This window comes from Coenobita brevimanus, chromosome 60 (genome assembly GCF_032717465.1).
Source record: "Coenobita brevimanus isolate Jiangsu-jjx chromosome 60, ASM3271746v2, whole genome shotgun sequence".
Lineage (NCBI taxonomy): Eukaryota > Metazoa > Arthropoda > Malacostraca > Decapoda > Coenobitidae > Coenobita > Coenobita brevimanus.
Window position 1 is genome coordinate 42673819 of NC_137013.1, and position 16319 is coordinate 42690137.

Consider the following 16319-nt stretch of genomic DNA (forward strand, 5'->3'; position numbering starts at 1 on the left):
CCCTTTTGATATGTCAGTGCCATTACGTGATTGCCCCTCCTCCGCCAGGATGTTTTTCATCTTTGGAAGGATCTTTGACAATGATGGGGTTTAAGGGCACTTGTTATGATGATGATGATGATTTATTTCCCTCAGTAAAAGTGGTCTCTTTAAGTTTAATAAAACAGTGTGGTGGTAACAAGAATATGAAGTAGGTATCATCATCCAGGCAGGCTTAACATGTAGCTAGATATTCATAAGTGCAGTTAAGGGGGTGTAAGTATAAAAGAATTAGGTTTGCACTTTTAGTTTAGTTTGAATTTATGGTCTAGTGCTTAGAATGCCTCAGATGAAGTGACAGCTTGGTATAGGTTTGATTCACGAGATGACTGGAGGTTTTTTGATAGGTTATCTGCCCATAAATGTACTGGACTGTGGTAGCTTACCCTCCAGTCCCTACTCCTTGAATGGGGTGATATGGGATTGGCTGTTTTTATAATGATCTCATCCTGGCATGAGTTGAGGTGAAAGTGTGATTTGAGGTATCACAGAAGTGCAGTTGTGAAAAGTGCATCTTGAATGTTAATCTATGCATTTTTTTTTTCTTTTTTTTTAATATAGATTTTATAAAGGTAATTGTTTTGTTGTGACGAACTTCCCTTTGTTTTGTTTTGTTTTTTCCAAATGATATTTATACGTGTTCAAAAAGCACCTTGATTGTCAGCTGCTGTAGGTTATGTTAGGTGTTTGTGATTCTTTTTTGCTTTTAGCCCAGCTTGGGACCCTTACTGCTTGAAGAGAAGTCTTGTAACTGGGGTTTGTTATTACAGAATGGATGAGGAGGGGAGAATGGAAAATATTCCAATCTCTTGTTCCTCCTACGAAAAATAATCTGAGTCACGGGAAGGAAATGCTTGTAAATTTGTTTGTGCATCAGGTCCCAGGATTTTAATGGCCTAACCTTGGATCCTCACGTCTCAGAAGGAGTTTGATAGTGGACCCTCTCTAACTACTTTGCCACTTCATTCTTTCTACTTTTTTTTGTCCCATAAATTTGGTAGCTAAACACGGATCTGTATTCACATCGATCGAGGAAGCTCCCTAACACTTTTCCTAAGCAATTCACATTGTTTCTTAGACATTTCTGTCCTGTATTACATAAGTCCTTCAAACATTGCCATACTGTGCAGAAGTACCATACAGAAGGATGTTAACCAGCCATATCCAGGAATAAATTGCTAAGGAAGAGGTGTTAGAGAGCCTCATCAACCAGTGAGAATACTGGCCTGGGTTTGTATGCCATCAAGGGAGCATCATGAGGTTGTCTGCTTCTTATCATCACTGTGACATGAATTGTTTACATGGAAGAATTATACTCACATTTGTGAAGGTGTTTATTGGGGAGATGGCAGAAAGCATTAGAAGTACCCTGAGAGTGTTTGACCTTGTGGAGAGAATGGAGAATAAGAGAGTAATTAGTGGAGTGTGAGTGAGGTGGAAGGGAAAGTGGAGTAGGAGGGGGATATTGAGGATGAGGTGGAGGAATGGGGTGGAGAGGTGTATCAATGAAGTTGGTGTGTGTTGGAAGAAGGGCAGCCTAATAGCAGAGGACAGAGTGACATGCGGATTATTTGTCTGTGGCCACCCACTTCTGGGATTAAGGTGTCTGGATATAAATAGATGGATAAGTACAGCAGTTATGACTTGACTTGGACTCTCTTTTCCTAGTGTGGGTAACATATTTCTTCAAGGGATTGCCTGTTGCTGCTTCACCATTATTTAGTTGCTTTTTTTTTGCCGTATCATAATTTCAGTGTACCATAGCCCTGTGGTGCCATGCCTTGCTGTGTCCCATAGCTATGCATCAGTGTGTATACAGCCTGTCAGTGACTCCTGCACAAGTGGGTTGTAGCCAAAGCTTTATTACAGTAGATAAGGTAGAACATAAAGCTTTAGTGGAGTAGAGAAAGTAGAGCATAAAGCTTTATTGCTGTAGAAAAAATAGAACATAACTTTAAGACAGTAGAAAAAGTAGAATGTAGAGTAATATCACAGAAGTAAAAGTAGAATATGGAGCTTTATTAAGGAGGTAGAACTGTAGCCTGTAGCTAAGGACTGTTTAGTAGTAAAGCCAGTCTTAGTTATAAGTCAGGGAAGTATTCTAGTGAATCACAACTTTTTCTATATGTTGGTCATATAAATTAGCGTACTGTACCAGGAAAATGGAAAATCAGCTTTGTAAGTGGCAGTGTAACTAAATGGGGTGTTTCTCTTTCATTAACTTTTGACTTGCTGTTTAAAAGTAACATCAGGTAACTTCCATTGTCACCTGTAAAGTTAATTTACCAGTTTCTCCTAGTGCACAGTTGCAGTTGTATGGGAAATGTTGTGATATTTTGAATCACCCCAGATGTATGATGCAGATGGCCTGTACTGTAGTATTCCATTTATTACCTGCATCTTTCCTGTCACATCTTATTGCTTTTCTTTCCATGACAGGTGGCTTTACATTGAGTGACAAGCCAAATGGTTTCCTGTAAGCCAAGAAACCATTTACAGTGCTGGATGGTAACCATATAACCAAACCATGTGTCCTCCCTACATGTCAGCAAGTGGGTTGGTGGAGGGTTATTGCCCCTCCCCGTAAAACAAATAACTTAAGAGTCAAATGGCCACCCCTTATGGGATCATGGCGTCTAGCTATAGATAGATAAATAGATATGTTTTATTCATGCACAACTTCAGAAATCATCAAATTATAGCCCATATTAATAGCTATGTTTGAGTTAGATAAATGTGTATAGTGCCACCAAGAGTAGGCTTGTCATCTACCATTCAGTGAACAGTACTTAATTTTGATAGCCTAGTATTGGGTCCCTTGCACCTTAAAATGGGGAATATGAGATTGACATACAATTTTACTGTTACTATGATAAGTACATTAGTTCTGTACAGAAGCGATGTCTACCAGGAACATTCTCCCATATGGTACAGGATAGTAATCTGAGTGGTTTCAGAGGTTTCCTGTCACATCTTCCTGAGGGATTTGTTTTGCACTATCCATCTGACATGGCATAATTGGGAATGTTAAGGTATAATGTGCAAAATAAATTGCTAAGGGAAAGTTGCTACAAAGTCTTGTATGCCATGTAGAATATGGACCAGAGTATGCTGTATATTACTCACCTTGTAAGCCAAGTAAGTGACTGCCTAGGGAATCAGTATTTTCTTGGCTGGCTGTCCTGTCTTCAGTTTCCTTGCTGTGATATGTGTCCAGAAGAGATAGTATATGGATGCCAAACTGTGGGTCATATGTTATCAGCTTAGAAGGATATTTAGTGCCTGTTTCTGATATGGTGGTCCAGTGGGCTCAAGTATTCCAAGTGAATGTAGCCAATGAGGCTATGAATCCAAAGGATGGTGTGGTAAATTGTTCACAAACGGATGAGCAGCTGGTCCATCACCATAAATAACCTGGGGCTAAGTAGGACCACCCCATGCCCTGGGGAGTTTGGTGGAACATTAAAGGATCAGATGATAAATAAATAAATGCAGTACTGTAAACCACATCTTAAGCCCCTCAGGCATTTTGACTTTTAAGCTGATTTAACGTCATTTGTGTGTTGCAATTTTAATTAACATTATTACTCTCTTAATGGTTTCAACTCTGGATATAGATTTGATAGCTCCCTGAGACCCAGCTTTTTTGTGTCACACACTGTGACATGTCATCACTTAGGTAAAAATACCCATTGTATATTTTTTAAAAATGCCAGGGCTGTGTTATTCAGGACTGGTGTGATGGTGTTAGTGGGGATGTTTTTATGACTTGTTAACATGTCTTGTGAGACCAGTGAAGTCTGAGTGAAATTCATATCATGTTCCATGACTTATCTGGGATGGAACTCATGCCCTTTCAGCAGCAGATAATTTCTTTAACCCTGTGAACACAAAATAATTTCTTGTATAGTTTACATATACAGTTTAAATATGGTATATGACATCAAGACAAAATTAACACTCAGGCTCCTATGGCTAACTCAGCATAATGAAAGTTTCTCAAGTTAGCTAGGAGAGTTCCATACTAGAGTTGTCCCAACTGTGGGAAAGTTAGCATACTATAATTATACAGAATTAATAAGGAGGTGGTGCTAGGGAGCCTCCTAAGCTGATGGCAATATAATTCTATGTGGCATTATTATTAGCTTGTACAGTAACCTATAATTTTTCTACTGCTTTTGTGTCGTCATCAGTGTACAATATGGTCATGATGTATGTAACCATGTCCTGAAAGAGCTTACATAGTCCTAGTAAGAGCTGTACAGTCAGTGCTTAAATATCCAAAATGATAGTCCATTTTCTTTTTCTCAGTATAATGGTACCATTTGAAAGTATGTTGAAGGAAAACTCTGACATGAAAGCTGGAGTGTTAAGGTGTCTCATTATTATTATTGGTTAAATTAGACATTCCTGGGTTAAATGACAAATATCTGTTTGAGAGTCTGGAGATGCAGTTAGGAAATAAAGGGTTTATGTTGTAGCATGAGACTCTCACATGTCAGGTGACATTCACAGTGCAGGGAGGGACAAAGTTGGCCTGTCGTTCCCTACATCAACAGTACAATACTTCACACTCATCGCATGTCCATCCTATTCGCCTTTACAGATTATGTTAATGGGAATCATCCATGGACCGAGAAAGATACGAAGCCTGTTTCAGCTTTGAAATATTAATGATTAGAGGAATGTGAGAAGTAGAAGAAGTGAAATATTAAGGTAGAGAAACATACCAGGCCTCTCTCAGCATAAGAATATTAACCAATAAAGGAAAATAATATGCAGAAGTTGTGAATTATTAGGGCAGAGAAACATACCAGGTCTTTCTCAGTTTACAAATATCAGCTAGCAGAGGAATGTGAAAAGTAAACAGGGGTGAAATATTAGGCAAAATTTTGTCCCCATCTTTGCCATCAGCCATGAGAGTCTCTGTCAAAACTCATAATATATAGTGTTGGAACTTTTAATCCAGTCAGCCAACTTGGGTAGACTTCAACAAAGCATTATGGATTCAGAAAAATGCTTTGTGCAGTTTCTTGTGATATAAGTTCTTAAGTTGTGTGTATCCATATTGTTGTGCTCTGCTGCTTCAGTATTATAGCAGTGTTTAGTCTTTGGGGGTTAGTTTGAGCATCTGCTGTACTTGTAATTATTAGTATGAGCATCTGCCAATAACGTTCATTATTACAGTACAGTAGTATGATCATCTGCCAATACAGTAATTGTTAGTGTGACCATTTAACAATACGGTAATTATTAATATGACCATTTACCAACATTTAATAGTCTGATCGTTTGCCAGCATTTAATTGACTGACTGCTTGCGAACACATCGTAGTCTGACTGTTTGCCAACACTTAATAGTCTAACTATTTGCCAATATTTAATAATGTCTGACCACTTGCCATCATTTAATAGTAAGCATATACCAACATTAAATATTAACCATTTGCCCATATTTAATAATTTGATCATTTGCCAGCATTTAATAATTAACCATTTGCCAACATTTAATAGTCTGACCATTTATCAGCATTTACTAGTCTAACCATTTGCCAACTTTTAACTCCTTCAGCCCAAGATCTTTTTTTAAATTTAATCAATGCTGCCTCCAGATGATTTTATTCAGTTTAGGGGAGCATTCTCGTAGTTGAGGGGTTAATGAAGGCAGTATCCAACCTGGTGCTGGAGAGGGATGCCTTCATGTGGTGCCACTAATATAACAGGGTAGCCCCTGTCTGGTCATACAAATGTCTCTCAGCTACTTCCGTATCCCCCAAAAGGAGGATGGTGGAGTTTAGATGGGCATCTAAGCCTGTAGTTCAATGGGTTCACATTTCAGATAAGCCTTGGGTCACAACATCAACAACAGCTACAATAAAAAGACTTATGAAATTGTGAATAGGAATAAAAAAATAAAAAATAATAAAAGATAGACTTGGGTTGATAATATTCTAACCATCTGCTATCAGTAGTAAGGCCTAATCATAGTTTAACCATCTGCTAAAGATAGTTATGACCAGCAGTTAATAGTCTGTCTATCAATATTTAGTGATTTACTACCATTTACCAGCAGTTACTGGAATTACTTTAAATATTTGCCAACCATTCCTGTGTCCCTGTTTTGAGTGCTAGAGGTTGATATTTTTGTCCACGTTAAGCTGAGTGTTGTATGTGATAATAATACTGTATATATAGTAACTGTGTTGCAACCGTAATATAATGGATGTTGATAGAAGGACTGGCTTTGTTTCTGATCCCACCTCACATTGTCTAGTAGGTAGGAAATAGGGTTGGGATGATGATGGTGATGATGATGACAATGGTGATGCTTATGTTGAATATAGTGTTGAAGATGATAATGATGTTGAGTTTGATGATGATGAGAGCAAGAATAAAATTAAATGTCTGCCACTATTAACCGCTAGGCTGCGGCAGCCCTAAACATTTCCCATGTCCATGGTACAGGAAAACCGGTTAAAGAAAATTGTGTTTTCATCATGTGTTTTGACCCTCTTAAACCTAACCAAACATGACAGCATTTTAGTCAGACAAAGTTTACACTCCACTCTGATGATTTGAGACTGACTCACCAAGCATAAGCTTGCAGTAGGCACGGAAAATGACCAAAAAGTTCACAATACAGTATTTTATGCGGCTCTTCCAGAATGTACGACAAAGTCTACCAATCGTCATTTCCAGAATGCTGTACACAAACATGGGGTTAAACAATTTTGAAGGAAGCATAGTCTCATTTTTATTGGACTGATTTGTGGTAGGTGGTGGCGACCATCATCCACTCACTTAATGTAATGCTACTACTTCTTCCTTAACCTTTATCACATTTTCTGTGTGTCGTCCTCTCTTCTTATTTCTCCCATTTTTTGTGTCATTTTTTATTGCTCTTCTTTCCTTTTCAGGTGGCTTTACATTGAGTGGAAAAGCAAAATGGTTTCCTGGGTATCCTGTAGACCAAGAAACCATTTACAGTGCTGGGTGGTAACCATATAACCAACATGTATGTGTCCCCTACATGTCAACAAGTGGATTGGCAGAGGGTTCATGACCCTCCCTGCAAAACAAACAACTCAAATGGCCACCCTTTATGGGATTATGGTGTCTGGCTATAGGTAAGTAGACAGATAGATAGAATAGTGACATTTTTATTGTACATTATGATATGCACTGAAATTTTAGTTTCATGATGTCCACTTAACAGAGATCCTTGTCCTTTTGCAGCTAATTTCCAGTAGCCTAATGGCCCAATAAGCCAATACTTTGGCTCTCCTTCCTTTTCAAATCATAGCACTGCTTTGTGACTAGTGCCATACTCCCTAACTGTCATCTCTGGTTCAGCATTCAGGATGGAGAGATGGTAGTTTTAGGCCAAATTAAAGTGAACATATTATAGTGGTTCATCAGTGCCATACACACACAAATATAGTACAGTTAACCACACTTAGTACTGAGTATTAATCAGTATACAATTATTAACACCTTCAGCAAAAAGATGTATTTTTCATTTTAATTTTGCTGCTAAAAGAAAATTCTGTTCACCTTAACATCTTCAGCAAAAAGAAGTATTTTCCATTTTAATTTTGCTGCTAAAAGAAAATTCTGTTCGCCTTAAAAGAGCACACTCCATTACTGAAGAGGTTAATGAAGACTATACCTAACCCTTCCAGGTCAAAAATTTTCTCAGGCTGAATAAAACTGTCTGGAGACAGCAGGGATAGAAAGAAAAATGTGATCTGACTGAAGGAGTTAATTATCAAACAGCAAACAACAGTAAATGTACTATAACATCCATCATCCTCTTTCACATCCTCTTCCTTTCCTTCTTACTTTAAATTTTCCTTCCACTTGACCTTCAACATTGCCTCTTCAGCTTTTTTAATTTTTTCTTTCTCTCTTCCCCAGCCTCTTCTTCCCTACCTAATCTCTTCTCTATTCTTCCCTCCTCCTCCTCCCTTCTTGGCATCCTGTACTTCTGCCCTACAGTATTCTTCCTTCTTCTCCAGGACTTTCATCATTTTCTCATTCCTGATCCCCATCCTTTCCTTTCATTCTGTGCCTCTAATTCATTCCTTTTCCATTCTCCTCCTCCTCCTCTTTTCCTTTTTCATTTTCTCCTTCTCATTTTCAACTGCTTACTATCATCTTCCTTCCTCCCCCTTTTCCTTAGTTCTCCAGCTGTGAGATCCACCTTTAGCGAGTCATCAAGGAGCATAAACAATCCCAGAGCTGTTCTTCAATACAGAGCCCCATCCTTGAGTGGTCACCCCTCTGCCCTTGCCTCACTGGTTGTAGCTTTGTCTGTTGGTGTGTGAGGAAGGTGAGTTAGATATTGTTATAGAGCTGTGGTTGTGACTACAATTATTGCAAAGGATATTGGTGGACTGAAAGGTGGGTGATACACTGAATAAGAGTTGAGGTTGTAGCTATCCATCTGCTTTTCCATCTCCACTTGCCTTACCTCAAAGCCACAGTCCAGTAGATGAGATTGAAGATCAAGTAGATAACTGGAATAATAACCCGACTCTTCACCATCAGTGCCATATTAACTTCCTGTCCCCTTAGCATTCCTCCTCCTCCCCAGACTTCCTCCTTCTCACCCCCTCCTCCTTGCCTCCTTCTCCTCCTCCTTTTCCCCTCCTCATCCTCCTCCGTCCTGCAAGGTGGAGGGAGGCGTGGAAGAATAGCCACTCCCTCCTCCATATCATCTCTAGGGTGGAGGGGTCTCACTGAGGTTTTGCTGGGGTTCGGTTTGCGTTTGGCCTGTTGGGAGAGAGACTTGAAGGTAAAAAGAGGAACTGAGAGGGAGAGAGAGAGTGTGTGTAAGAAAATAAAGGCAAGTTCATTTTCACTTACCAACAAAGATGTGAACCATGAATGGCGTAAGTAAGAGCCTGACGGAGACTGGACAGTGAAGTTTACAAGAGTCTGCAGGAGGATGACGAGGAAAATTACCACGATGGAGACGAACAGCCAAACATCAATCAGTTTGAAGTATGAGGTCTTGGGCAGTGAGCTGGAGGTCTGGTGGAATATTTGGTTGTAGGTTATAGTAGCAATGGTAGTAGTTCAATGGTGGTAACAGTAGTAGCTGTACGATGAGGGAGTATTTTTCTATAGCATTGTATTTTACACCTCTGTGCATCAAAGTTAGTAAAGTACAGTAGTTGGGTACAAGGGTGGACCAAGCTCTGAGCCATAGCTGGTAATATAAATGGAGCTCCCAAAGAGTGGCTAAGTCTGATTTTGGGGTGGCCCAATGAGAACTCTTTTGAGGGGTCTGAGGATATTCTCTTGAAATTTGGGATGGCCACTGGGGTGTCCAGACTTTGTTCTGAGGTGGTCAGTGTTACTTTGGCCACTCAGTGGTCTGCACCACTAGTTTAGGTATGTGGACATTTCATCTGTAGGATGTTATTATTATTATTATTATTATTTATTTTTGTTATTATTACAGTATTAGATGACTGCCTTATGTGTAGTACCCCAAATTCAAGAGGTCCCTGGAGATTTTTCTGTCACTAAATATCCCTCTGTGGGAATATGTTTGTCTCTTACAATTTATAATGTGCTTCAGTGTGATAGGCTAGTCTTGGATCCCCTGCACCTTGAAGGGGATAGTGTGGGATTAGTAGTCAGTGCTTTTCTTTATCATACCTGTGTTAGCAGTGAAGTGAGGACAAGAAGTGACGTCACAGCCACCACCACACGGGAGTTGAAGTCATCAGGGTTGAAGAAGAAGGTGGCATAGGCAATGAGAATGAGGAGGACAGTGGGAATGTAGAGGGTGACAATGTAGAAGGTGTAGCGACGAGAAAACTTAACATACACCTCTAGAGTTGAGAATTCGTTGCCTTCCTCCACTGCCATCCTTATTGTGCCTGGAAAAAAGTATGGGGTCCTATTCTGAATGGCTTTGGAGGCATTTAACCTCCAAAGCCATATCACACCTAAACATCTTTTTGTATATTATTGATGCAAACTGTCTTACAGTAACTTGAATATTAAATTGTGGTTGCTGGAATTTGATGAGCCTTAGTTGTAAGGTAGGAATGAGTCACCATGGTTACTAGTGAAACAGATCCTCCAGTCTGAGTATACTTGGCCAGCAGTTATGCTTAAAGGGGTTAGAGGTCTTAGTCAGGTGAAAACAGACTCTAATGCTCACCAATCTGATACTCAATAAGGAAGGTTGGTCCTGTGTATACGGCCTCCTCAGGTACCAGCACCATGTATGACGCTGCTGCAGACACTAGTGTGAAGCGCAGCTGACACACCTGCACAGCAAGGCAAGTATTAAGTACGTCTGGATCAGATAACACTTGAGATGATATAAGGAATACTTAGGCCAGGTTAAATTAGGTTAGGCAAACTTCTGTTACTGAATAAGCTTGGAAAAGAAGACATCACATTTTATAAATTATTTTAGAAATGCTTACTCCAGCAGACTTCAAGGTTGTTATAAAGTCATTGAGAGCTCATCATCGTCATTGTTCTTATCGCCATTGTAAGTGTCATCATAGTTGTCTTTGTTTTTATTAACATCATCATCTTCACCATCACCATTATCGTTATGGTCATCAACATCAGTATCGTACTCTTAACCATTATTCACATCCCTTTAGGCCCATCATGCCTCATTACCTGAGAGTCAAAGGGAAACATGGCAAGGTAAAAGTCGCAGCTGTAAGTGGCACTGTAGAGCTGACTCATCTCCAGGCTGCTCTCATTGCCAGGGAAGACATTGACTGTGGGACAGGCAGAAGGCAGGAGGTGAGTAAGGCTATGTCCACACCAAATGTTTTCAGTTATGGGTGGGAGTATTGTATCACTGTAGCCAGTACAAATGGCCCTATTGCATGCATGTGGAAGCAGGTGGCAACTTCTGTGAGTTATAGTGATGCAAACCTGCCCATATCAGTAAGCACTGGTGTGGATGTGGCCTAAGACTGGAAAATGTCTCATCAGTGATAATATAGCTTATAGTTTATGGATGAATTCTTTAATTTTTCTCCTTTCTTACCTTCCTCCGGCAGATATGGGGCACCTGGGATAGAAGGCCCCCCACGCACACACTCAACCCTTGCCCCCTGCTTCAAATTGGTGAACAGATTTCCCTCCGCATTGGTGAAGAAAACCCGTGGTGTCCAGATGTTGAATACGTCATCTGGGGAAAGGAGGTTGAGTGTTCGGTCGTCCTTCAGGTTCAGGAAGTTGAGCCGAGTGTCCTGCCAGCGAAGACTCAGCGACAGTGTTGCAGTGAAGGTCTGAGGAAGTACAGTGAAGTAAGTCCTTGATATATATATATATATTTTCTTTCCAAACAAGTCCAGGTAAATTACAAAATGTTTGCCTTGTAAAGCTTCACTGTTACCTGTAAAGCTGATTATCATGTCATTTTTATATGTAAAGTTGATCTGCACATTTTGCTCATTACATTTCTGGTTGTGTGATGAAAATTGTGACATTTTGGTCCACATTCCCTAACATATGCTAAACCATTAAATGGAAGCCTGGTGTCCTAATGGTAATTAAGTGGATGCCTGGTGGCTTAGTAGGTTAAGGCACTCCAGCTGGATTTGGTCCATGTGGGGTTACATCCAAGGGGAGGTTGGGCATTTTTTTGCTTATATATTAACACTCGTTAACATGCAACTGGTCATTCCAGCCTTAAATGTCTGGATTAACTAGCATAACAATGGGCACCTATGACTGTTGGGACAGTAAAGGATTGGATGATAGACAAACGGAATTCAAACTTAGGAGAGTCTAGATAAGACACCTGATATTGTGTGGCGATGGTCGGGAAGGCGATGACGCTGATAATGAAGTGGATGGGGAGTGGACTAGAGGTGTTGGTAGGAGGAGGAGGGATGACTGTGCTGTAGCCGGAGGGGATGTCCACCAGGGAACACTGGACCTCATCACTCTGGAGAAGTTTCATCATCATTATCATCATCATCCTTGCCGAATTGCTGTTGCCATCTTGGTGGTCTTGGTCATTATAATTATCATAATCACAGTCATCACTGTCACTGTCATGATGATTGTCTTCAGTCATTACTGGTGTTGATGATTGAAGATAAAAGTAGTAGTCTTCTTCTACAGTTTAAGCGTAGGATATATATATATATAGATAGATAGATATAGATATAGATATATAGTAAATACAACACCTGATCGGCACAGTCAATGCGGAGGTCACAGCGCTGGTTGAGGTTGACGCATTTGCCGTCAGCACACGTAAACTGCCCCTGCCCACAGACAGACAGGGTAAGGTTGACCACCATACCCTGGGTCATACCACATAGGTCCCCCTCAATGATCCACGGGTGGCGGCCAAATGGGTAGAGCCCCTCCTTCACAGGTCGATGCCAGGCTGATGCGTTCACCTGTCAAGAGGATGGTATGAAACTCTCCATGTCACTATAGACATACTACTCCAAGTTTGATTTTAATACACGTCAGCTGCAAGAAACAGAAGGCAACTTGAGTGTTAAGCCGTCGGGAACCGTTAACTCCTTCAGTGCGGGAGGTCTGTTTCATGATCATCATCTGGACCTTCTTTCCCACCCAAGGGCAAGGTGAGGAATAGCAATGTCCAGACAGCACAAACTTGCCCAATCCGAATAGGCCACACTTCCATACACTCATCACATTAGATAAAGTCATCATACTAGAAGGCTTGACGGAAACCTTAGTACCGTACCTTGATTACGAAATGATATCTTTATTAAGAAGAATATAGTAATACATTGTTGTAATGAAGTAGTTAAGCTGACGCATTTCGTGTGTCGTTAGAGTACCTTGAGTGACTGAATACGCCAGGTGCCACTGTGCCAATAAATGTCCGAGTGGAAGAACCCCTGCAATGACGGCCTTCCGTCCCTTCGCTCCCCCAGCAGGTATTTGTGGTCGAAGGGCGTGTACTGACACACAGCTGGGCCCTTCAGGTAGATGGTGGCCGGCTGGGAGGACTGACAGGATACACAGAAGGAGTAGGAGTCCAGGCAGGCAATATCGGACCACCGACCAGAGTTTTGCCCTGTCAGCATCACCAGGCAGTTTTCTTCCGTTCCACCATTTGGTCTGTCACCTCGCCATGGCCCCAGCCAGGACACGGGCCTCCCTGTTGCTGCACAGGTAATTTCCATTGTAAGTTGGTCCGTTTTGCAGAAATATTATCTCTTAAAAATTACATAAAAAAGACCTTGTTCTCTTTGTGTAGACTTTTCTTTGTGTTTCTTTAAGCTTTCTTTATCTCAAGGTTTTCTAGTGTAGTTTCAGGGTTAATCACAGAAAGTGGGAGACATGTTGGAGTATTTCCAGGTATATTAGCATAATTTTTAATGGGTTTTGCTGGGTTCCATTTTACATAAAAGTCAGCTGTACGTAATATCTTGACAGACCTAATTATGCAAGTAGAATACTACCTATATTTGTCCACTGGCCCTCTTGAATGGTATCTGTCGCACCTAGCCATAGGTAGGACTCTCCCTCACCACCTGAGCACTTGATTGAATCATTCTGTGTCTGCTCATACAGCCAGGAGTTCTCTTGGTCACTGGATGGCACTAGGACAGTTCCCCCAACAACCTAATGGAATGAAAAATTCTCCTAAATACGGCATACCTAATAGATTGGTGGTTTTGAGAGAGAGAGAAGTGGTCAGGATATATATTAGCAGTGGACAGTTTACCTGACACAAATTGGTGGTTTGTGAGAAAGAGAGAAGCAGCTTAACTGAAAAATGTTTGCAATAGACAGGCCTGACAGCGAGTAGAGGTATAGGAAAAAAAAGTATTGGTCGAGAAAAATATTAATAGCAGATGTACCTGACACAGATCGATTGCTTGGGAGAGAGAGAAGCGGTCAGGAAAGATGTTAATGGCTTTGGTCAACGGCTGACATATCTCGTGCAATGACCCTGACACCCACTCCGCCTCGCCCTCCAGCACCCATGATGACGCCACCCATGACAGCTGACTACCCACCATACCACTCCCACATGGTGCCACCTGCAAAGGAAAGCTTAAATGTGTAAAGAAAAGGTCAGCATAGTGTGTGTGTGTTTTTTTTTAACAATTATTTCACAACTGGTATATTTGACATCCAATAGTGAGACAGGGAGGGAAAAAAAACATCAATTGTTAGAGAGGTAAATGAGGAACATGAGTGTGGGGGGTGTGAGTTCGAGAGAGGACAGCTTGACATGGAGGCAGTTTGTAGCCACCCCTTCCGGGATTAGGGCATATAGCTGTAGGTAAGTAGATGGATGAAATGGCTGCATGTGGGAGATTATACCTCAGGGTTTGTCTTGTTTCATAATGCCTTCTAAAGTGTATTGAATATATTTATGGAACCATGATTGTATTCTTCTTGTTAGTGAAGTGGTAATCTTTGTTGTGTGCAGAGCAGTGATGGCAACAGGGAGTGTTATGTAGGGAGGAGTACCTGTGCAAGGGTGTGTTGGTTAAGCACCGATCCCCAGATGTTGAGGTCCGTAATCTCGCCAGAAAAGCTTTGATCTCGCTGGAACAAACCACCCAACGAATCCTGCTCCTGTCCTGTAAGTTAAAACTGTTGTACATACTGTGCATGGTCAATAGTTATAGTTGCTTCACCTTAACTTGGCCCAGACTTTTGTCCTTGTGCAACATATTTCACTTAGCTCACTAAAAGAAAAAAATATTGGAATGGTTCTACATCCTTTCCATAGGACTGTTTCATAACTAGCCACCAGCTTCTTGTGTTAAGCTTTTGTTACAGCTCAGCATTCAAGATGAAGTGGTAATTTTAGGCCAAGTTGAAGTGATAGGTAGATTATTTTGTGCAGTTGTACTGTACCCATTCCAACGTGCTGTTGCAGTCTGTAATTCTACAGGTTTGAAGTTTCAAAATATTGAGGCAAAATACCAATTTACTTTATTATTATATGTTACCCAATAAAAATCCTTATAGGCTCTGACATCCTTTTGAATGTATAGAATTCCCGGTGAAATGAGATTCCAAACTATTTCATAACTTGATTAATGAAGGAAGATGTCTAGTTTCTGACATCCTTCATAGTGAAGGTCTGGACATGCACGTAAGGAAGAGATGCAAGGTGGCCTTCTAAGATAGCAAGAGAATATGTTTCATGAACTGGTTTAGGCTATGGACCTATAATGAAAGTTCCCCCAGGCTCCAGTGGCTCAGTGAACTCAGAGAATGACCCCTTTGCACGCTGCCGCCCATCCAAGTAGATGGCCCAGTCCGATGTAGAGAGCGAGTAGGCGAAACAGAAAGTGGCCCAGGACCGTAGTGGTGTGGCCAGGGTGGATGTTGCCCAGTGTCCCTGTAGACTGACTCGGTATCCTCCCTCACGGTGATCTAAAGGGCAACAAAGTATAGATTGAGTGTTATGCAGAAAAAAAAAAAAAATGCCTTCACTCGTTCAGCTTGCTATCACTTGCCATGGTAGGGGTGTACCTATGGTCAAAACACCTCCTCAGAGGACATCAGTGATTGTGTGTGTCAAGTTTCTAAACAGTTTCAACTACCATATTAAACTCCAGTAGTGGTGGGTGATTAAGGCACTCCTGGTTCGTAAAATCTCTCGTAAACTGAATACAGTCATTCAGAGTTAATAATGATAGAACTTTAGTATGTCATTGTAGGGTAGGAACTCACCAATTCTGAACTCATTGTCCCTCTTGTCAGAAATTGCGTAGGACATAAGAGTAGACTCCTCCCTGAACCTGGCCAGTCTGAGTCTATAGCAGATCGTGAAGTTGTGTAGGGCAGGCAGAGGTGTGGCTAGGCGAGCGTAGCTTTTGGCCGAGGGTGTACCAGACCGTTGTAGGGACAGGACTCGTGACATGCCGATTTTGTCTCTTGAATCTAAAACAAAGCGATGAAGGTGATGTTGGTCAGATGGTGAGAGAAACAGTCCATTGTATTTAGTGTGGGCGGTGGACAGTAGTGCTGAAGTGTTAATATTTGGATGTATGTGGAACATCAGAATGTTTTGTGTACAGGGTAAGCAGGGATCGAGGGGCGTGGAGAGGTGGGTGTGGCTTGGGGACAAAAATGTGCCAGACTTATAGGGACAGGAACCTTAGTGTCCATTCTCTTGTGGTCTTTGAAGCCCCTACATCAGAAAGAAAACCATAAAGAAATGCCTATAGTCTGTTTTTACTCAATGGAACTTTGTAAATACTGCAACTTCAGTACGAGCGCATAGCCTACCGAATCATTGCAGGAATCATGATGTGCTGAAGTATGTG

At 41.1% G+C, this 16319-nt stretch overlaps 1 protein-coding gene across 1 annotated transcript; it reads right to left on the minus strand.

Moving 5' to 3' along the window:
• Positions 1–8508: 8508 nt before the first annotated feature.
• Positions 8509–15901, minus strand: LOC145403073 (uncharacterized). Its single transcript, XM_080274908.1, has 14 exons — positions 15724–15901; positions 15214–15423; positions 14506–14618; positions 13887–14069; positions 13485–13647; positions 12858–13186; positions 12228–12443; positions 11834–11980; positions 11075–11318; positions 10696–10799; positions 10220–10328; positions 9709–9932; positions 8908–9075; positions 8509–8604 (listed from the first exon to the last, which is right to left on the minus strand). Exons 1-14 carry the CDS (start codon positions 15767–15769, stop codon positions 8509–8511), a joined length of 2352 nt encoding a protein of 783 aa, XP_080131034.1. The 5' UTR covers positions 15770–15901.
• Positions 15902–16319: the final 418 nt, after the last annotated feature.

Bases quoted from the DNA above. Each gene is read 5' to 3' on its own strand.
- LOC145403073 (XM_080274908.1), bottom strand. From the start codon at position 15,769: ATGTCCTACGCAATTTCTGACAAGAGGGACAATGAGTTCAGAATTG. The intron at 11,319-11,833 runs GTGTCTTATCTA...GTACTTCCTCAG, and splicing joins CCATCGCCACACAATATCAG to ACCTTCACTGCAACACTGTC. The intron at 8,605-8,907 runs GTAAGTGAAAAT...CTAAGGGGACAG, and splicing joins CATGGTTCACATCTTTGTTG to GAAGTTAATATGGCACTGAT.